This window comes from Ochotona princeps, chromosome 2, assembly GCF_030435755.1.
Source record: "Ochotona princeps isolate mOchPri1 chromosome 2, mOchPri1.hap1, whole genome shotgun sequence".
Classification (NCBI taxonomy): domain Eukaryota; kingdom Metazoa; phylum Chordata; class Mammalia; order Lagomorpha; family Ochotonidae; genus Ochotona; species Ochotona princeps.
Window position 1 is genome coordinate 85,428,650 of NC_080833.1, and position 21,607 is coordinate 85,450,256.

The window sequence follows — 21,607 nt, forward strand, 5'->3', positions numbered from 1 at the left end:
CGCATCCTGGATCATGGAGGCCTCTGCGCCCACCCCTCCCGCGACTGGCTTCCCAGCTGAAGGTCGATGCGGCTACTTTGTAGAAAAGAAGAAGCGGTTCTGCAGGATGGTGGCGGCCGCAGGGAGAAGGTTCTGTGGCGAACACGCCGGAGTCGCGGAGGTCTGGTATCGCCCGCCCCTGCTCAGGGTCTCGAACCCGCCCCGCTGGGACCGGCTTCTCTCTGCTTGGTCTGCGGGTCTAAGGAACTCGGTGTTGCCCTCCCTGCGGGCGATGAGCAGTGTGTGCCCTTAGGAAAGGCTACTCTTGCCCCAGCCCGGGGACCTCGATCCGCATTCGTGGCAGTGCTGGGTTTTCTCGGCCATCCTAACGCGAACTGAAAGCTGGCAAAAAGGAGGGACTGGGGACGTGGATGATGACCACGTCCATGAATGCGGTTGAAAGAAACCTTGCTTAAAATATGTATTACCATTTAAATCTTTAGAAAGCGCTTTATAACTTCTGAAGTGGGAAAGGGGAAGGACAATGTAAATAAGAATTGTCCCTTAACAATTTTGGTTTTGATACTGTTATAATTTACCTTCAGGTATCTTAAGGTAGAAGATATTTACCTATGTATGATAAGAAAATAAAAATAGGAGCAGATGCTGAAGGAAAAAGAACATCTCGAAGAAACTTGAACCAATAAACCAAATAGACAAGCGTCTGGTTTCCTGCAGTTGCTTGTCTTTCTTAAGTAGCCTGTGCTTCCAGGCAGTGTCCGGTTTAAGTCAGATTCCTTTACCATTTCTTCTGGCCTCTGAGAGTTAGCCAGAGCGAAGCTCCTCAAACAAGGACGTGTGCGGCTTACTTCAGGAAACACACCCAGGGTTATACTGATTGGTTTTGGGAAACCCAGCAAACGTCTGGTGGTGAAAGAATGAAATTTTCGGTTGTAGCATTCTGATCTACCACTATTACAAGCCCTCAGGCAGCACCCAATGCAGCCATCTGGAAGGTGCCTGCAGCCTGGGAGTGGTCGAACATGGGTGAATGCTTACAAGCTGCTGACTGCTTCTGAAATGGGGTGAGGACAGCTGGTCACAGAAGGCCGAGTGGAAGGACTCCGTGGCTGTGGTTCAGTGTTCAGTTGTGGCCATCCTAACTCCAGTTTATGATAGAATTAGGTGTGTGGTTTTAGCTGTTTTGTTTTTTTTAATTGGTTTTTAACATATTCAGTGTGATTTATAGATAAGAGTCCTAAGAACTTAATGATATGGAATATGCCCCTCTCTGACTGCCTCTCTCTTTTTAGCTCTTTCAAATAAATCTTTTCTTAAAAAAAAAAAATAAAAACAAGGCGTTTTGGGGCCTGGCACAGTGGTCTGGTTGCTAAAGTCCTTACCTTGCATGCGCTGAGCTCCCATATGGTTCATGTCTGGGCTGCTCCTCTTCCCATCCAGCTCTCCTGCTTGTGGCCTGGGAAAGCAATGGAGGATGGCCCAAAGCCTTGCGACCCTGCACTCACGTGGGAGGCCTGGGAGAAGCCCCTGGCTCCTGGCTTCAGATCAGCTCATCTCCAGCGATTGAGGCCATTTAGGGAGTGAACCAACGGATGAAAGATCTGTCTTTCCTTCTCTCTGTAAATCTGACTTTCCAGTAAAAATAAGTCTTTTTTAAAAATCAGTTAACTAAAAAAAAGACATTTTGGTTGTCACAAATGCAGAATGTTATTGACATCTAATAAGTAAAGGTGCAAGAGGGCCCGGTGCAATAGCCCTATAGCTAAGGTCCTCACCTTGCATGTGCTAGGATCCCATATGGGCGCCGGTTCTAATCCCGGCAGCCCTGCTTCCCATCCAGCTCCCTGCTTGTGGCCTGGGAAAGCAGTTGAGGACAGTCCAGCCGCATGGGAGACCCAGAAAAGATTCTGGGTTCCTGGCTTCTGATCGGCTCAGCTGCAGCTGTTGCCGCTTGGAGAGTGATTCAATGGACGGAAGATCTTCCTCTCTGTCTCTCCTCTGTATATCTGACTTTCCAATAAAAATAAAATGAATCTTTAAAAAAGTAGGGACAAGAGATGCTGCTAAATCTTGTACATGACGCAGACAGCCCTCCATTCCTACCCATAATAATTATTCAATCACAATGTGAATAGTGCCAAAGTTGAGACACTAGTTGGAACCCCAACCAGCTTTGCTGGTTCACTTCACAAATGTTTGTAACAGCAAGGGTTAGGCCGACTAAAGCCAAGAGCCAGGAACTCCATCCATCTCTCTTACATGTGCAGCAGGACCCTGTGTCCTTGGGCCTTCATCTGCTCTCCCATTTGTGTTCACAGGAAAATGGATAGGAACCAGGAATAGCCAATACTGGAACCAGGTACACCAATATAGGTTATGTATCAGCAACCTGATTGGCAGCTTAACCCACTGTGCTGCATCACCCGCTCCCAAACAAATTTTAAAAGGATTTTTTTGTCTGTACAGTCATGCTTTGGGAGTCATAATAGTCTGGCTAGATTTTAAAGTTAGGAAATAAGGGAGAAATAGTATCTTCAGAAGAATGTTGAACTTTCCTGTGAATTGCAGTGTGCATAGGTTCGTTGCCACAAAATAATCATACCTATTGTAATTGATACTGTTTCAGAGCCAAAATACCACTAATATAGGCCTTTTCTTTTAAAAAATTTTTTTTATTTATTTTTATTACAAAGCCAGGCAAACAGAGAGGAGGAGAAACAGAGAGGAAGATCTTCCATCTGCTCATTCACTCCCCAAGTGACCGCAACGGCCGGTGCTGCGCCAATCCAAAGCCAGGAGCCTGGAACTTCTTCCGGGTCTCCCACAGGGGTGCAGGGTCCCAAGGCCTTGAGCCATCCTCGACTGCTTTCCCAGGCCACAAACAGGGAGCTGGATGGGAAGTGGAGCTGCCGGGATTAGAACCGGCGCCCGTGTGGGATCCTGGCGCATTCAAGGCAAGGACTTTAGCCACTAGGCCACACCGCCGGGCCCTAATATAGGCGTTTTCTAATACTTGTTTGAAGCTATGTGCGTTTTTTTCCAAAGCATCGTTTCTTCATATGTACTTAAGCCCCACATTTAAATCCTGTGATCTGGTTTTACCTATTTTTTATTATGTCTTTTTTAAGGTTTGTTATCTTACCGTGGGAATGCTGATACACCGAAGGTGTGTGTAGTATCTGTAATTGATAACTTTATTTAAATAAACATTCTGGGGCCAATGCTGTGGCATGGCAAGTGTATGGGCATCATGTGAGTCCCAGCTGCTCCACTTCCTGTCCATTAATGTGCATGGGAAAAAGCAGCAGACGATGGCCTAGTCCGTGGGCCCTGCACCTCCATGGGAGAACCAGAGGAAGCTCTCGGCTCGGCTGTTACAGCTGTTCAAGGAGTGAACTAGTGATATAAGACCTCTCTCTATAATTCTGCCTTTTAAGTAAATTAATTTTTTAAAAAAATAAGTTAATGTATTTGTTTTGATTTATTAGGAAGAAAATACGCGGAAAAGAATCTTGTGTCCTTTAGACCCAAAACAGTAAGTATATATCATAGAGATGCTTTGCTATATTGGAAACAGTAATTGTTAACCTAATTTTAAACAAATTTCTCTTTCAACTTAGTACAGTATACGAAGATCAACTAGCAAAGCATTTGAAAAAATGTAACTCAAGGGAGAAGCCAAAACCTGTAAGTGTCTTTCTGATTTAACGAGATTCTTAATTTAAAACTTGAATTTGAGAAATGTGTTGACTCTACGTAGGATATCCCAATGATAGACTTATACAGTGGATAAAATGTTATGGAATTTGGGTGTTCAAATAATTTCATTTTTATTTCAAAAATATTTACTTAGTATGTACTAAATTTGCTTCAGTGAGATATGACACCACCATTCAAGGAGCTGATTTGACACTAGTGAATAAACTCATAGATACGGTGTTTTGCTTAATAATCACAGTGAGTGACAGGCATAATGTGCCAATATTGTAGGACACTTGATTATTTGTGGTTTTTTTGTTGTTAAGATTTATGTATTATTATTTGAAAGGAGAGATACACAGAAAAAGAGATCTTCTGTCTGCTGGTAAATTCCTCAAGTGACTGTAAGGGCTAGAGCTGAGCCTGTCCAAAGCCAGGAGCCTAGGAGCCCAGGAGCCGGGAGCTTCTTGCCAGCCTCCCATGAAGAGCAGGGGCTCAAAGCCTTGGGCCATCCTCTGCTGCTTCCCCAGGTGCATTAGGGAGCAGCAGGCCTCGAACCAGCACCCCTCAGGGATGCTGGTCCCTCAGATTGCGTTTTTGAGTGCCTGGTTCAGCCCTTAGCTATTTCCCACTCATGCACACCCTAGAAGGTAGCAGGTGATGACCCAGGCACTTTGGCCCCTGCCATCCACAAGGGAGACTTTGGTGGAGTTCTCTGCTCTTGGTTTCAGCCTGGCCCAATTTTAACTATTAACAGGCATTTGTCGAATTGATCAGTGGGTGAAAGATTTCTCCTCATCTTTCTCTCTGCCTTTCAAATAAAATGAAAATAAATGATTTTTTTTAAAGATTTATTTATTTTTATTACAAAGTCAGACATACAGAGAGGAGGAGAGACAGAGAGGAAGATCTTCCATCTGCTCATTCACTCCCCAAGTGACTGCAGCAGCCGGTGCTGCGCCAATCTGAAGCCGGGAACCAGGAACTTCTTCTGGGTCTCCCACAGGGGTGCAGGGTCCCAAGGCTTTGGGCCATCCTCGACTGCTTTCCCAGGCCACAAGCAGGGAGCTGGATGAGACGTGGGGCTGCTGGGATTAGAACCGGCACCCATGTGGGATCCTGGCGCGTTCAAGGCGAGGACCTAAGCCACTAGACCATCGTGCAGGGCCCGAAAATAAATGATTTTAAAGATTACTTCTAAAAATAATAATAGTAATTGTCAGTGAAAGAAGTAAGCACAGTGTGATGAGAGCACATACTTACATCAAAATGAAAATCCAGTCCAGGGCCCAGAAAGACTTTCCAGACAGAATAACACGGTGGATCTTGATAGAGCAAAGCAAAGGAGGAAGGGTCATAGGCAGATAGGACAAAAGGTGTAAAAATGTGCAACTGAGAAACCACGTAATGCTTTTAGAGACTGGGTTCTTAAAGACACAGGAAGCTACTGAAAGATTTTAATGTCAGGAATGGTGTGGTAGCATATACCATAGCATTTTTGAAGGGTAGCTTCAAATCGGGGGCTCTGATTCAAAAGCTGTTCCTAAAATCTAGACGAGACTAATTAAAGACAATGGAAAGGCTAGGTGGACTTGCAGGAATTATTTAGGTAGCAGAACCAGTAAAATTTGGTGATGGATTTAAATTTTGATGTTAGATATGTAGGCTTGAATCTCAGTAAAAAGATTCAGGAAATAGTGAAAATTTGGAAGTTCAGTGCATGTAGGTTATGTGTAAAGCTATGAATGTCTGAGTTACCCAGAAAACATAGTTAAAGGAAAAAGAGAGAGACTTGCTTATCCAATAGCTGTTAGTTGAACACTTTTGCCAGACATGGCACTATGTGCCCTGACTAAAAGTACATTCTGATATATTGAAGGAAATGAAAAATGCAGTGTTTTATGTGAAAAGTGGTTAAGTACAGAGTGTACTAGGAAAATAAAGAACGAATGTAGCCGTGGAAGCAAGTGTTGTTGGCTTTGTCGTAGACTGGGCATGTTATATGGCTGGAATATAAACTACCCGGGATGAACCAAATAAACAATAAGGATCGGGAGGGAACACAAACATTATTAAGGACCTGGTGACACTGACATTAAAGAATGAGTTGCTAATAAAAACCCATAGAAAATGGTTTAGAAAAGTATCTGAAAAGATAGGAAAACGAAAACACAAGGAGAGTATGATATATATCAAAGTCAGAGAAGAAAAAATTTTTTTTAAAAGTCAGCATTATCTACCATTATCTGTCTAACATTATCTGCTTGAAAAGTCAAACAGATAAGGTTGGAAAAGAAACCAATAAAATGGCAGTGTGTTGTTAAAGATCAAAGACCTTAGCAAAATGTTTATTTAATAGGTTGGGTGAAAATATGAAGCGAGGCATAAATAAATGTAAATGAGGCCCGCAAATAATCACAAGCAAAGACTGTATTTTTAACACACTGGATCATGAGTGAAATTTGAACTTATTACAGCAAAAGCCAATGTGATTGAGGATGATGGTGCTATAGTAACTTTGAATATAGAATTAAAAGTTTAGGTTTAGGATTATGGGGGTAAGCAATGTGGTTCAGCAGGTGAAGCTGCTGCACGCACACCAGCATCCCATATTAGAGTGCCTGGGCTTTTGTATCCTGACTCTGCCTCTGATTCTGTTCTACTATTGCATGTCCTAGGTGGGTCCTTGCCACCCACCTGGGACACCTGGGTGGAGTTCCTGGCTCCTGGCTTGGCGCTGGACCTGCCTTGGCTGCTGTGGGCATCTGGGAATGAACCAGCAGATGGAAGATCTGGCTGCCTTTCCATATCTGTCTGTCGCCTCTCTCTCTTTCTCTGTTGTTCTGCCTTTCAAATAAGTGTGAAGTTTTTAAAAATAAAGAATAATTGCTGGATACCTTTGAGAGTCGGGATGACTGCAGAGATAATGAATTTGTGCTGGTGCCTATCCAGATAACTAATTTTTCTTCAGCAATCTGGATACTGTATTTAAAGACATAGTAATATAGACATTGTATTTTGAAATAGTAGGTATGACCAGAATGTGAAAAATGATTAAGATTAGCTGAAAAAGTGAATAGGGATCTTTAAACAGTATAGTTAGGAGTGAGAGAATCAAAATAACTTAATTGGAGCTCTTACTTACTAGGATAAATCCTTAATACCTAAAGCAAAATGGGGACCATATTAGGTACCTATTTAATAATTATTTAATGAATAAATTATTGGGAGGAAGGGAAGATGGCAGGTTTAAAGTATAGGATGAGAAGAATTAGTTTTGAGCTTTATTTTTGTGAGTTTCACATCACTAACAGTAATGTTATTATTTTGTTTTGTTAAGGATTTCTTTATTCAGGATATTAATGCAGGCTTAACAGATGAAACAGAAATACCCGAACAATTAGTAAGTATTCTGACGATATTTGATTTTACAGAGTTTGCAGGTTTTCCATGTTGTGAATAAGCCCTGTTTCCATTTTGCTTGGAATAGATCAGCACTCTCTGGTTAGTGTTTAGGTCAGCTCATACCCCCAAACAGGCTGCCCTTTTCTCAGAGTCTCCTTTAATGTTTGAAATTTTGTGATCCTGAACTGTTCCTGACCTCAGAAGGGTTGAAAGAAGTACATGGCAGAGCCTAGAGACATAGCAGTTGGCAGTTCTGATGGAAGCCTGAGGAAAAGGCTTTACCAGGAAGACGAGCTTAAGCTGCCCGGGTGACTGCCCAACAGTTAAGCATGTACTCAGTCTTTGGCTTGTTGGTTCAGAGCATGTTTTGGTTTCTTATTTAGTTTCATTTTTGTACATAGGTCCCAATTTCTTCTCTATCTGAAGAGCAGATGGACAACCTAATTAAGAAACTGAGGAAAGCAAGTGAAGGTAAGACTGCTTAAAATTGCAAGTTAAAGTATTTTAGAATATTCCCAGCTGTAGGCAGCTACCTAGATTGTCTTGTACCTAGGCAAGTGTTAACACTGCTAGGATATAAGCAGCTGAAACAGGCATTCTAGAACTGGTTACTGCCAACTCTGTTAACTCTGCCAGTGTGCCAGCGTAGTTACCTATTCCAGCCTGTTTTTCTTTTTTTTTTTTTTTTTTCTTTTAAAAGATACGTGGGAAAAGCAGGGAATGCCTGACCAGAATATGCCACCCTGGCCCCCAGACTGCAGTGGGGGTGGGAGGGAGAACTTTAAATTACCCAAGAAAGAGGTTCTGGAGACTTACTGGGATGGAGGGCTGAAGGTATGTTTGACAGAGGAGAAATGGCTTCTGGGGCTTCACCAACCTGGCCACTGCACTCACAGATATGTCAGGGAGCTGAGAAAGAGTGGTTTAGAGAGGAGATACCAGAGGGCATGTCTGGGTCAGGCCAAGGCATCGCCCATATGGGAGACCTGGGCAGAGCTGAATAGTCTCACCCACTGCCAGTTGATGGCACACAAAAGCTGGGGCTGGAATGCATTGCTTGCTGGGCTAGGCTGCAGTACTGCCCGAGAGTGTTGAAGCAGGGGGAAGGCCACTCAGGCTGGGCTACAGTACCCACCAGAATGTGAGAAAACTGGATCTGTTGCTATGTGTGAAGACTGGGCCCGAGCTGATCTGGGCTGGGCTGCAAGACCCATCAGCTCGTGTGAAGTACAGGGTTGGGGGCAGGACCGACCAGGCAGCTGCATTCAGCAGTATGTGCGTTGGCTGGTGCAGGTGACACACAGAACCTGACCCTGCACTGGCTGGCACATGTAAGAGTCAAGTCTGAAGTCTCCTCAGGTGAGGTTTTCTGGTGGATTTCTCAACTAGCCAGCTGGACTAAAATCCTGGTGGCAGGGAAAATCACAAGATAAGTGGTCCGACCTTGGAGTCTGTGTGATGGGGCTGGGCCTCCTGCGGTGGACAACATGCACAGTTGCACACAAGGGACATGACAGCCAGCTAATCCTGGCCACCAGGGCATGTTGAATGTCAGAGGATAGAAAACAGAACAGTTTAAACTGAACTCCTGCCCAAACTTTGCTAATGAGTGTCTGAGTCTGTGGATGCACTAAGATGCACTTGGTCAGCCAAAAAACTTTGGAAAGATTTTCTCAACCTTGGTGCAACAAAGCCAGTGCCATCTCAGAACAATCCAAACCACCCAAGTAACACCCTAGAACACTCTTCTCCACATTTGGGTCTTTTAGGTGATAGCAAATGACTGTTCCCTATCCCTGGGTGCTGATGTGGTCTGACATTAAGGAGTGGCCTCTCCGCTACCCTCCCCACAGACACAGAAGGGAAAAAATGCAAACCTTTGTCCTACTCACCTTGCCTTACCTGACCCTTCTCACCCTAATCGGATACCCTCATGTATCACAGCTATGTATCACTGTTAAAAATAAAATTCTTTTAAAAAGACGACAAAATATTTTAGAGTAATTAGATGGTTAATATGATTAGGTTTAAAAAAAGAGTTTGCAACCGTTTTAAAAATTCTGCCATTTCATGTTTGGTTGCTTAAGCTGTTACATTTATATTTGGCACAGGTTTGAATTCTACACTTAAACATCACATTATGTCCCATCCAGTGTTACATGATGCCCTTAATGACCCTAAGAATGGTGATTCTGCAACCAAGCATCTGAAACAGCAGGTATGTTTGGATCACAGTAATGCTCCTAAAAGTCACCTCTTCATTTATTGAGAGCATTGAGTTCTTTTTTTTTCTCTTTTTTATTATATTTTTAACAATCTTTACATAGTTAATTAGGGTAAAAAGGTACAAGGGCTATAGGAAAGTGGGTAAGACTATTATTTCCATATTGTTTCCTTCATATATCTGAGGTAAAGGAGATATTGAGGGAGAAGCCCCACCCAGCCTCCCACCCACCCCAGGTCCCGGATGTGGGGTATGTTCTGAAATCCTTGCTCAAGTGGTTTCGATAGTTCACCAGTTATGAATCGCTGCCAATCTCTCCACTCCAAGCACGATGAGGTTGTTGAAGAATCCACTGATTGACACAGTCCATCATATAGTCTCCATTTGCCCAGTATTTCGCTGCCAACATATAGCTGAGGTGGTTGATAGAACTGTTTTATCTTCCATCTTCTCTTGGTTAGGGTTCTGAGTCCAGCATTTTGACTGGGGAGATCCCCAAAGAAACTTTGAGGTGTTCCCAGACCAGATTCTTGTATGTACTAGCAAGTACAGGGCCTGGCACAGCCCATCACCCCGATCAGCAGGTGCTTGCAATTGCTGAGTTGGTTCTGTTTTCAGTCCGAGTTGTACTGGAACCAATGGGTGTTGCAGTCCAGCCTGGTTTTGCCCAGCACGTACTTGGCCCTCACATAAACCGGGGGGAGCTGCAACCCAGTCAGAGTGACCCACAATAACCCCCACCAGGCCCGCCCCTACCCTGGTTTTCCATTACGTGTAGCAGTCTAGTCCAGTCTGTCCCACATCCCATTTGGCTCTCGTACATGTCGATAGGTTTTGAAGCTTAGTTGTATCTAACCAGCTCAACTATCCAGGCAACACGGATGTTGTTGAGTGCCTCTCTGTCTAGCCATCCCTGCCCCTGTCCTAGTTTCCGTGCCCTCCCATGGGAGTGGTAACCCAAGAGGGAGGAGCCCACTATTTCCCTCCCAGGTCACTCCCACTCCCGGATTATGCATTCTCCAGGTGGTTCTGTGGTTTAACTTGACAGAATTAGCCCCCAGTACCAGCTTCTGCCAGCTTCTGCCAGCTTCTGCTGCAGCTAAGCCCATACAACTCTCACCCACTCTAATTTTATTTGCACCAGTAGGAATAATCAGCCCAGCCTGGCTTTTCCCTGATCTAGTTCACATGAGGCACACAGGTGTTGTAGCCCTGCTTAATCAGGTCTGCCCCCATCCCAGCTCATGCTCTCCAGTGGGAGTAGCTGTCCAGCAAGGGAACCACCCCTTATTCCCCTGCCGGCTCCGCCCCCCCTTCCTGGTTCTCATGTGTGCTGGATGGGCACTGCAGTTACATCTGGTACAGGCAACCTCACCTTGGCATTCCATATTGTGGACTAGTTTTTGTTGCGACCAAACCTGGCTCGACCCACACTCTGTTCTGGTGCTCGGATTTACTAGTGGATGACGTGAACTGATTCAGCCTGGTCTGCCCCTTGACCCATGCCTAATGTGTGCCAGTGGGGAACTTTCCATGGCCTGTTCTGGGCTGTTTCCTATCATGCTTCTTGCGTTTAGTTGCAGGGACTGTGTCCTGCCAGAGGAGTTGCCCAGGCTCGTCCATCAGAACCCCTCCCAACGCCAGATTTTGCATATATGAGGGGGTCCATGAGCCAGTCCTATTCAGTTCACCTCCTGTCCTAGCAGGAACATGGCTTTTCCTGACTGGCCTTCAGCCCAAGCTGGTTCTTGCTGTTGGATGTTTCAGCCCAGCCATGGCTCGTCCATACCCACATACGGCTCACACATGGTTCAGTAGGGGTTGAGACCTAGCCTTGTCTGTCCCACATCTACCCTGGTCTTCCAGGAAACCAGACAGTGTTGGGGTCTGGCCCAGCTTGGTGTGTCCAGTCCCAGTCCACACTTGTGCCAAGGGAGACTACAACTGTTTGCTGGTTAGAACACAGCCCCCATTCCAGCACACGCGCCCCTTGGTGGGAACCTCAACCCAATTAGGGTGTCCCCTTAGCTCCCCAACCAGACCTGTTTCCAGCCATAGATCACGCGCCTGCCAGTGGTTGCTCTGATTCAGCTTAGCTCAGCCCCTCACCTGTCATGACCTCTGCCTTAGACACTGTGGCTTGGCATCCCTGACTCACGCAGACCAGTAGGTGCAAGAGCCTAGCTCGGCATGACCTGTGCTCCATCCAGGTTTCTAGTTTCGTTTGTAGGCTAAGGTTTGCTCAGTCCTGCCCAGCACCTCCCGTTCCATTATGAATTCACACATTAGCCAACCATTGGAACTACTTTGCCCAGCTTGTCCGACCCCCAGGTCTGGACCACATGTTCACCAGCGGGAGCTATGACTCACCAGAGGAGTTTCCCAAGTTCCTCCACTTGATCCCCTCTCAGACCCAGTTCCCGTACATGCCCTTGGGTTTTAGGCCAGTGCCTGGCGCAGTCTGGCCTTCCATTTGGCCTTGTATGAGCTGGTGAACGTTGCAGCCTGGCTCACCCCACACCCTATTCAGGATGCACATTAGGGTGCTGCTGCCTTGACCAGTCCAGACTGTTGTGGGTTGCTTTACCCATGAGTGATGGCAGGCTCCTTGGTCACACCTAGCTTAGTCCGTCACCCCTACTCTTAAGCTAACCAGTGGGGCTAGAATTTCTACAGTGTTTGGCCCACACATCCGTCACAGAATCTATCCCCGGATATGGTTCTCGAATGCTAGTCAATGTCATGGCCCTGCTTAATGTGACCCCTCTGCTGATCCATCATCATGTCAGGTAATAGGACATCCTGCTGGACAAGCCCCGAGCCTTAGCTTTTGCATGAACTGGTGTTCAGTGCTCAGCATTGTTAAGTAATTACAAGTTCTTCAAAGGAAGAGTTACTGTCATTGGGAATCTTTAGGATTGATTCACATCCCAAAAGCACTGTGGGTTCAACATGGAGCTACTTAAGCAGTGATTCAAAGAACCAAAACCGCAGAGTTTCCTGGCAGGACGGCCAGCAGGTGGAGCTTGGTGCCAAACGGCACGCTCGCCGACCTGGGAACAGCTCACCACGTGCATGTGGTGGCTGGAGCTGGGATCCAAGCAAGACGCCTTGTCCTAAGGCCCCTCAGCAGCAGGGAGGCTGCTGGAAGTTTAAACCCCCAGGCCCTTAAACGCAGCCGCTTTTGCCAGTTGCCCCCCCCAAAAAAAATTTTAAAACAAAACAAACAAAAAAAAAACCCAGGCCCAAGGTCGCGCCCCTCCCCAATCCCATCCACCACTCAGTGAGGGCAGTGGGTGGGCCCCGGACCCCAGGCCACCCAACCCAGCCCCAGAGACTTACCCCAAAGGGACCAGCCCCCAGAGCCCAGGCAGGCCTGGGACACATGGTGACTGGAGTCAGGATCCGGCCATGAGACACACCGTCCTAAGGCCCCCCCCCAGCATTGAGTTCTTAGAATCGTACCTACAAATTACATTGAATTTATTAAAACTGATTAAAAGTTAAAATTTAAGGTAATACAAAAAAATTAACATTGTGTTTCTCCTCTGTACTTGTTAATTGGATTTTGCTTATTTGATCTTTCATAATACAAAATATTTCCATGTCTAAAATCGGTATAAAAATGATATTTTAAAAAGTTTTAACGTAAATATGGTTCTGAGTACTGAGTATTAAATATTTAAAAGCAAGAGAAAAAAATTTTAAACTAAATGTGATTTGTCTACATGAGCATATTGCCCTAGCAGAAATTACTTGCTGTCTTCCCGTTTGAGTCAGATGTGTTTATTCTAGTTTATAAAATAATCTTACGAAGTTTGCAGGCTTCTATTTTAGGTAACATTGAAAAACTAAAGTTACTTGGTCCAAGAAGATGTTTTGTTGAATTTGGAGCAGGAAGGGGAAAACTGTCTCATTGGGTTGATATTGCCTTAAAAGATGCCGAAAACGTTCACTTCATCCTTGTAGAAAAGATGACCACAAGATTCAAGGTAAGTGAAATCATTGCAGTGTATTAATTGCCAAACTATATTTTTTCTTATGCAGAAAAAAAAAACGTGAAAATGTGTCTCTTAAAAATTAATTTACTATTTTGTGTATTTAATAGCTTTTTAAATTTCTGATTATGTTACTGATTTTCAAGTAAATTGTTTTGTTCAAGTAAATTGTTTTGATGGTATCTGACTTGAGTCTTGTAATTAATTGCATATATAGAGAAAGACAAGAATACTCTTAAAAATTAGTGGTAAGTGGAATTTAAAGATACATTTATTTTGGTGTTAGAAAAAAAAAAAACTGAAGTCCTTTGTTTGGGACTAGTGTTAAGACACAGTGGGTTAAGCTACTTCTTACAAAACTGGTATCCTATGTTGGAGCATGGATTTGAGTCCTGGCTGCTGCACTTTCAATCCACTCCCAACTAATGTGTCTGGGAGAGCAGTGGGACATGGCCCAGGTGCATTGTTCTGTCAGCCATTTTACTAATTTGGGAAGTGAACCAGACGAATGTCTTTGTCTCTTCTCTGTCACTCTACCTTTCAAATGAATAAAATAAATCTTTGAAAAAATTGAAATGCTTGCATGATTTTTTCATAATATATATATATATATTCTGTGACCTGAAAACAGGTATGTGGGAAGGCTCTAGATAAGAGTTAAAAATCTCCCTATGTACTTGTCCCTAATGAGCAAATTGGGAATTTGGGGTGTTAAAGGAAATAATTATGTGTAATCATTGGGAAAGTATTCAGACTGTGGTAATATTTTGGAATGTTCCTCAAAAATGTATGATGTTAAAATTTTATGTTTTTTCAGCACTAAAATGATGAAAATTTGCTTTAACTTTTGAAAAAAAAAATAATGTCGTATAATTGTTTTAATGATACAAAGTCCTTGCTACCATAATGTTCTGTTTGTACAGGTAGATGGTAAACACAAAAAGAAAAATTCAGTGTTTGAAAGACTTCAGATTGATATTCAACACTTGTGTTTGAGTAAGTTGTGTAACTTTCCGTTGCTGTAGCCATAAATCCTAAAAGTTTCAAACACTAGGGTTGCTTAGAAATCCAGTCATGCAGAACAGTGGTTCAGAAAGAGCAAGGTAAAATTAATGTATTGTTAATAGAATGTTGATAATAAATTTATGGATGTATGTATGTATACATACATGAAATATTTAAAGCTAAATGAGGATTTGAATTTTCAAAAAATTGTTTTTCAGTGTCAACTGAAAATGGATAAGAGAAAAATTTAAGTTTTCAGACTATGTCCTGTGTTGTTTCTTTGTCCTGTTTAAATTAATTTGAGGCCTGTCATAAAACATCCTTCTACCTTCAGCTAACATGAGTTTATCTGAATCCATTTAAGAAATGAGATGGTTATGTACCTAGTCACTACATAAAATTTTCTGGAATTTTAAATTGTTTTGAAGAAAATGATTGCTATGGAACTTAGATTCTACACACATGTAGTGTCTCTCCCCTCCCCTCTACTCTCTTCATTTCTTTGCTCTCTCTCCCCTTCCCTGTCCTCTTCCTCAAGCTTTCTCTCCCATGCACTTTCTTGATCTTTTCTGTAATGTCTTACAATACAAAGAAAATGATGCAAACTTATTCCACCAAATTCTTCCATCACACTAATTGTAATCCTACCCTAGAAAGCAACTCAGCATGTGTATACATAGTTGTATTTTAATGATGTAACAAAGTGTTACTTTTCTGATGTTATAAACTCCAATGTGATCTTCTATAGTATGTGGTTATTTCCCTAGAGTATTTTTTGTTGTTTCAGTCAATTTCAGCTTGAAAACTCAAAACATTTAATCAGTTCTAATCAGTTCTCTCTTTGGAACACTGAGTTCATACTTTATCTAACAGGAGAGGTAACATAATTTTCATTTCCTTTTATTTCAGACAGAATTCCTGTGCTAAGAGAAGGAAAACTACCTGTAGTAGGCATTGGAAAGCATTTGTGTGGGGTGGCAACAGGTATGTAAATATATTTGTGATATCTATGTTAACATTGTAAATTTTTACAATTTTAAGTAGCCTCCTTTTTTTTTTTTTTTTAAAGGCATAGTTACAGAAAGAGAGCAAGAAAGGCAGATTTCCCATTTGCTGGTTCATTCCCCAAAAAGCTACAATGGCTAGGGTTGGATCAGGCTGAAGTCAGAAGCTTCTTCCAGGTCTTCCATGTGGATGTGAGAGCCCAAGCACATGGGCCGTATTCCTTTGCTTGACCAGGTACAATAGCAGGGAACTGAATTGGAAGTGGAGCAGCCGGGACTTGAACTGGTACCCACATGACAGGTTGGTGCTGAGGCAATAGCTTCACATGCTCACCAAAACACCAGCCCCTCAGTACCCTCTTTTGAATATTATGGTTGTCTTGTATTTATAACTCATTAATCTTCATAATAGCATTCGCCCTAAGTTATATTACATATGGATTTTTCCTATGTATTTACTCTTTTTGGGCATTCTGGAGGATGAATTAAGAGTTCTTCAGGTAAATGCTCTGTCATGTAGAACCTTAGAGTTATTCGGGCTGTTTCTTTTTCTTTTTTTTTTTTTTTTTTTTCTTTCAGAAAAACTTGTACCATGTATTTCTTTCTTTTTTTTTATTCATTGATTACATTGTATTATGTGATACAGTTTCATTGGAACTGGGAATCACCCCACCCCTTCTTTTTTTTTTTTAATTATTTATTACATTGGATTATGTGACACAGTTTCATAGGCTCTGGCATTCCCCCATCCCCTCCCCGTGCCCTCCCCCCATGGTGGATTCCTCCACCTTGTTGCAGTATTACAGTTCAAATCTTGTCTTGTTTCTTTCAGTGCAAGCATGTGCCATGCATAGAGTCCAGTATTTTATTGTCCAGATAAATTCAACAGTTTCTTGGGGATACTATCTCTGGTCAGAAGGCAGAGCTGGCAGAATATTGTTTCGGGTTATGTTTCAACCAAAAAAAGAAATAAATCATTTTGTGGAAAACCATATGGCTCACCCCAAAAAGGTTTGTGAGAGATTTGTTGGGAAGAACTCTGAAACCTTTGTCTTGGCGATTGCCAGGTTTTAGGAATCTGGGCAAAAAGAAAGTTTAAACAAACAAACAGAAAAATAAATCCCATGTCTGTTAATACTTTTGTTCATTAAGTCTAGCATTTTAAAGTGGAAACAATCCAGCCTTTGGCTCAGATTGAGATAGTTGTAATAAATTACTCCACTTTTCTGTCCTTTGGTTACCTCATCTGTAAACAGGGACAATACAATTTACACCAAGCTCCCGTCTAAGTTGTTGGACCCATTCTGGTGTTCAAACAACTTTATCTTCACTGCTCCCACTAACTTTGTCCTCTTCTTATATGTAAATGACCTTGAATACCATGTGTTTGTGTTGTCTTTCATAGATTTTAGACCACTTTCACATATCTTGTCTCAGTTTTCCCTGAGTAAGCATCTGAAGTAAACTAGTTCTGTTTTAGGGATGAGGGGAATACTTATTGCTTTGACTTCTCACATCTGAACCAAATGCCTTCTCATTCTAAAATAACTCTTTCAATAATTTTCTAGTTATTCATGTTTCTAAGAATCAAATATGAATAAAACATTAACCAGACATTAACTAAAGTAGACATAGTCATCTGAAGTTCAGATTTTTAAGTTTTACGGTGTGCTAAATGTTTTCATTTATCTGTGTGTGTGAGAGAGAGAATCATTGTCTCCTTACTGCTTTTCACATGAAAGACTTTCAATTAATTTTTACTGAATGAATGTATAAATACAGAACCTTGCTAAGTGAGGCCCACTTTCAAATTCTGAACACTTTGTCAGCTTTCAGTTACCATTTGCTGTGAACATCTTAAATTTCAAGACCAGTGTCCAGGTCTAGCATCAATATGCTAACAGAGCTGCCTTTCATTATGTCTTTGGGTTTCTTAAACTTCAAAACTTCTCTAGAATCTTAGAACAGATAAATAATTTTTTCCTATGCAAATTACTTCCTTAAGCATATTGTGAGCAATGAGAAACAATTCAAGCTGTTGGACTACAGTTATTTTCAAATTGTAGATCTTAAGCTTCAGTTTAAGGAAATAGGCTTTATGAAGAAAAATCGTCAGAGAAATTTAAAAGATACTGTCTTAAAGATTAGTTACTCCTCACCATGGTGTTGAGGATTTTCCTGCACACCCCTCCCCCCAAAAAAAAATGTTCTGCACCTAAAATGTTGACATATATCTTGTTAGAGTTACAAGCCAGTCTAGATTATCCTAAAATCTGCCAAGATCAGCAAAATTTTACTTCAACACAACAACTGGCTAAATACTAAGATGAAATGGACACGAAACAGCTGAATGGTGCCTTATGGCCATTTTAAGGTATAGAGCAGCCGGTCCTGTATATGAACTAAAATTGAAATGTCAATGAGCTAATCATAGGTTGTGGCTAGGACTTGTTTTCCTTTTTTTTTTTTTTTTTTTTCTTTTTAATACACTGGTTACTCAAAACCATGTCAATTCCATAACATTGCAAATTGCTGTTGATGTTATATTGGGACTCTTAATTGACTGTGATGATATTCTGCCAGCTCAAACTTCAGACCAGAAAAGGTCTCCCCAAGAAACTGTTCAACCCATCTGGACAATAAGTAGCTGGACTCTATGCTTGGTATATGTTTGCAATGAAAGAATCTTGATTGAATTTGAACTGTAATACTGCATCAAGGTGGAGGAATCCACCGGGGGGAGGGGAGGGGGAGGGATGGGGGGATTCCCAGAGCCTATGAAACTGTCACATAATGCAAAATAATTAACAATAAAAAAAAAAAAAGATACTGTCTTACTAAGACAAGAACAAATTTGAAAATTCATGATAGCATTATTGCAAGTATAAAGCTAAGTTAGTTTTTGGTGATTTTTTTGTTGGCTTTTTAAAACCGTACTGCTTACTGAATGTAAAATATATTTATTTTTGAAGTTGATGTGGTGGTGGGGTCACATAATTGTGTTTGCAGATCTTGCATTACGATGTTTGGTTGAAACCTATGCTGCCAATTGTGAGGAAAAGAGTGAAGAACCTTTAGCCAAACGTATAAAGAATGATAAAACAGCAAAAGAAATGAAGGCTTTGACCAAGGAAGGAAATGAAACTCTTGTCCCAGAGAAATGGACCCCTGTGGCTGGCATTGTTATTGCACTCTGTTGTCACCACAGGTGTGATTGGAGACATTATGTAGGCAAAGAATATTTCAGGTCTTTAGGCCTCGGAGCCGTGGAATTCCACTATTTCCAGCGAATGAGTAGCTGGGCAACTTGTGGGATGAGGAGAACATCTTTGGAAACTTCTACTATCACCACACAGAGAAAGGATTTTCAGAACGATGAAGAAGAGCACGATGATGGAGGATACAGAATCACAGATGATGGTGCTGACGGTCTGCCGGGGTAAGTGGCTGCTTGTGTTATGCACAGTACTCATGAAATGTTAGTGGCAAATAAATCATTCTTTATTGCTGTCTAGTGGTCCTAGTCTCCTTGATCGGATACGTTCCGAGATGATGGCACCATGGAGAATACCAAATGATACATATAAATGCTGTGATACCTCAGCAATCAGTCTGATAACCAAGATGAATATTAAGGGACTAGTGGCAGGTAACTTAGTGTAGATAAACTGGACTAAGAGATGCTGATATTCTGCGCAAGAATAGGACAGTGCCAGATGTCATTATACAAATCATTATATACCATTTAGAATTTAGCAATTATTTATTTCTGGGATTTTGTGCATAATGTTTTTAGAGCATAGTTGACCACCTACAATTAAAACTTCCGAAAGTGAAACCATGGATAAGGGAAGACTTTCTTTGTAGATGATTAACCAACAATTTATTTATGAGATTTATTTTACAGTCTAATTTTAGAATTTGCACACATTTTTATGATGGTCATAACTAAAATGTGCCTTGGAGGCTTAAGGCATAGAATTCAGTAAATTGTCTCAGTAAGTATACATAAATACAATGTATTATGAATCTTAACAAAATTTTAATAATAGTTTTTGTATCTTTGTTCAATTTAGGCTTCTTACTGCCGAAGAAAAGAAACAAATAGGGCATCTTTGTAAATTGCTGATTGACCAAGGCCGAGTCAATTATTTACAGCAGCAAGGATTCAGTCCAGCTTTACAGTACTACACAGATCCTCAGGTGTCTTTGGAAAACGTGTTGTTAACCGCGTTGCCAGAACATTCATCAACAGAAACAACTGCTTAATGGAAAAGACATTTGAACAGCATCCATCTTCTACCAAGAAGCAATTTTTTAAATTATATTTTTATATTCATTAAAGTAAATAGCAGTGTGAACTTTTAGGGATTCTGTGGCCTCTTTAAGCTTTCATGATGGCTTTGTTTTTGCTTCCGAGTCCAAATATTGGAGAATTCACCAAGTCCCCGAAGTAATCTTTAGCAGATCATTCTTACTTTTATATTATTCAACTGGTAAAGTTGTCAAACATTGGACTTGGTTGTCTGAAATACATGTAACACATTGACACATAATTAGTTTATTTTCTTTCTATTCACATTACTTTTACAAATTTATTGTCCCTTACTTTTATTTTTTTCATTCCTCAAGTTCAAATACAATGAGCACTTGTCAGTTTGTAATAAGGACCAATGAGAATTTGGCTAATCTGAAGATTTTTTTTTTTCCCATGGAAAGAATAACCATTTGTGATTTTCGTAAATGCAAATTCAGAGCTGTTCAGAGTTAATAAAATTACCTTCAGATTTCCTGAGCCATACTTGCATTTATATATTATCAAGATTTGTCTGACAGATAAGACTGAAGAAATGTCTTCAAGAAAAAAGAACCATTTCACTTAATTTCTTTGTTAGCTACAACTTCTGTGAAGATACTTGTAAATAATTTAAAATTAAATTTGAAATTTACAAGTAACTCTTTAAATTATTATGTATCTTTTTATCCATCAGGCCTTTAAAATATATATATGGGATATATTAATTGTCTCCAAATTGGAGAAAATAAGTTGAAATAAAATAAAAATTGGATATAAACCAAAAATGTTCCTTTTTTTTTAAGATTTATTTATTTTTATTACAAAGTCAGATATTCAGAGAGGAAGATTTTCTGTCATATGATTCATTCCCCAAGTGAGTGCAACAGCCCCAAGCTGCAACAGCCCCAAGTGCAACAGCCCCAAGTGCAACAGCCGCAAGTGCAACAGCCGCAAGCTGCTGTTATACTTTCTCTAGCCAGTCCCCCATGCTGTTACTTTTTTAATCTTGACATAACAGAGGTGACCACTACTTTGTAAGTACACTCCATTGGATATTGGTAAAAATGATTTCAACTGCTAAAAAAAAGTTATTCCTTATTCTGATTTTACTCATTTGACAAAGTAGTTGTTGCATTGAGTTAAAAGCCTATCTTTTAAATACATTTCACATTTTAGAAATCCTGAAATCATGATTTGTTTTACTATAATTTTGTTATTTTTATTTCTAAGTAGCTGTACTGCCAAAAAAAAAACAAGCAAGCTCCCATGTACTGGTTCACTTCTAAAATGCCTACATCACCCCTGACTTGGGTCTAAAGCCCACATGCAAGAAGTCAACTGAGGTCTTAAATGTGGATACCAGGGAACACCTTCCAGATATACATGAACAGTGAGCTAGAATTAGGAATAAAGCTGAGTATAACCTAGACACTCCAAAATGGGAGCTAATGTCTTAACCAGAGAATTAATTGCTAGGCCAAATACCCAACCATTGCTGATTTTATTAATAGAGGCTTGTGCTCTTTATAGTCTATCCTTAATGTTGGTTTAAACTTTTGCAAGTTTAGATAATTAGATTAAAATCTATATATTAAACCTTATATTTTGACTATTGGTTAAAATCTGTGTTCTCCATTTTCATTCATAATTTTTTTTTCTATTCATAGATTGTAAAGAAAGGAAATGGCAGGGAAGGTCAATTCAGACTGGCATGCATGGCAAGCTGGTGGAATGTGGCAATGAAGCTTTAAAAGAATCAGGACTTTATTTCCTTAATTGTGCTTCTAATGTCTGGCCAAAGTGCTTATTTCCTGGCTCCTCTTGGAAGACTTTAAGTGTCTGTACAGTCTCAGCCAGCCCTTACCAATATTAGCAACCGTATTAAACTTCACTCTTTTTCTGAATAGGGTTAACCATCAGACAAGAATTTGATAGAAAAGGCAAAAGGGACAAGAGATCCATACAGCAGTTAATA

The 21,607-nt window shown here is 41.1% G+C and overlaps 2 protein-coding genes across 3 annotated transcripts in view; one reads left to right on the plus strand and one right to left on the minus strand.

The window, feature by feature from the left end:
- The first annotated feature begins 13 nt into the window (after positions 1-13).
- TRMT13 (tRNA methyltransferase 13 homolog) lies at positions 14-19,804 on the plus strand. The gene is made up of 11 exons (XM_004582011.4): positions 14-160; positions 3,489-3,535; positions 3,621-3,687; positions 7,040-7,102; positions 7,506-7,575; positions 9,216-9,322; positions 13,153-13,320; positions 14,250-14,322; positions 15,241-15,315; positions 18,345-18,774; positions 19,412-19,804. The coding sequence occupies exons 1-11, from the start codon at positions 14-16 to the stop codon at positions 19,602-19,604; spliced, it is 1,440 nt and encodes a 479-aa protein (XP_004582068.2). The 3' UTR covers positions 19,605-19,804.
- Positions 7,440-21,607, minus strand: part of LRRC39 (leucine rich repeat containing 39) — a 44,274-nt gene continuing 30,106 nt past the window's right edge. Inside the window, exon 9 of one of the 2 annotated variants that reach the window (XM_058659563.1) lies at positions 7,440-7,544. In XM_058659563.1, coding sequence (XP_058515546.1) covers positions 7,480-7,544 — 65 coding nt within the window. In that variant the 3' untranslated portion in view covers positions 7,440-7,479. Of the gene's footprint in view, positions 7,545-19,801; positions 19,862-21,607 lie in introns of those variants that run through there. The other variant, XM_004582009.4, reaches the window with a different exon arrangement.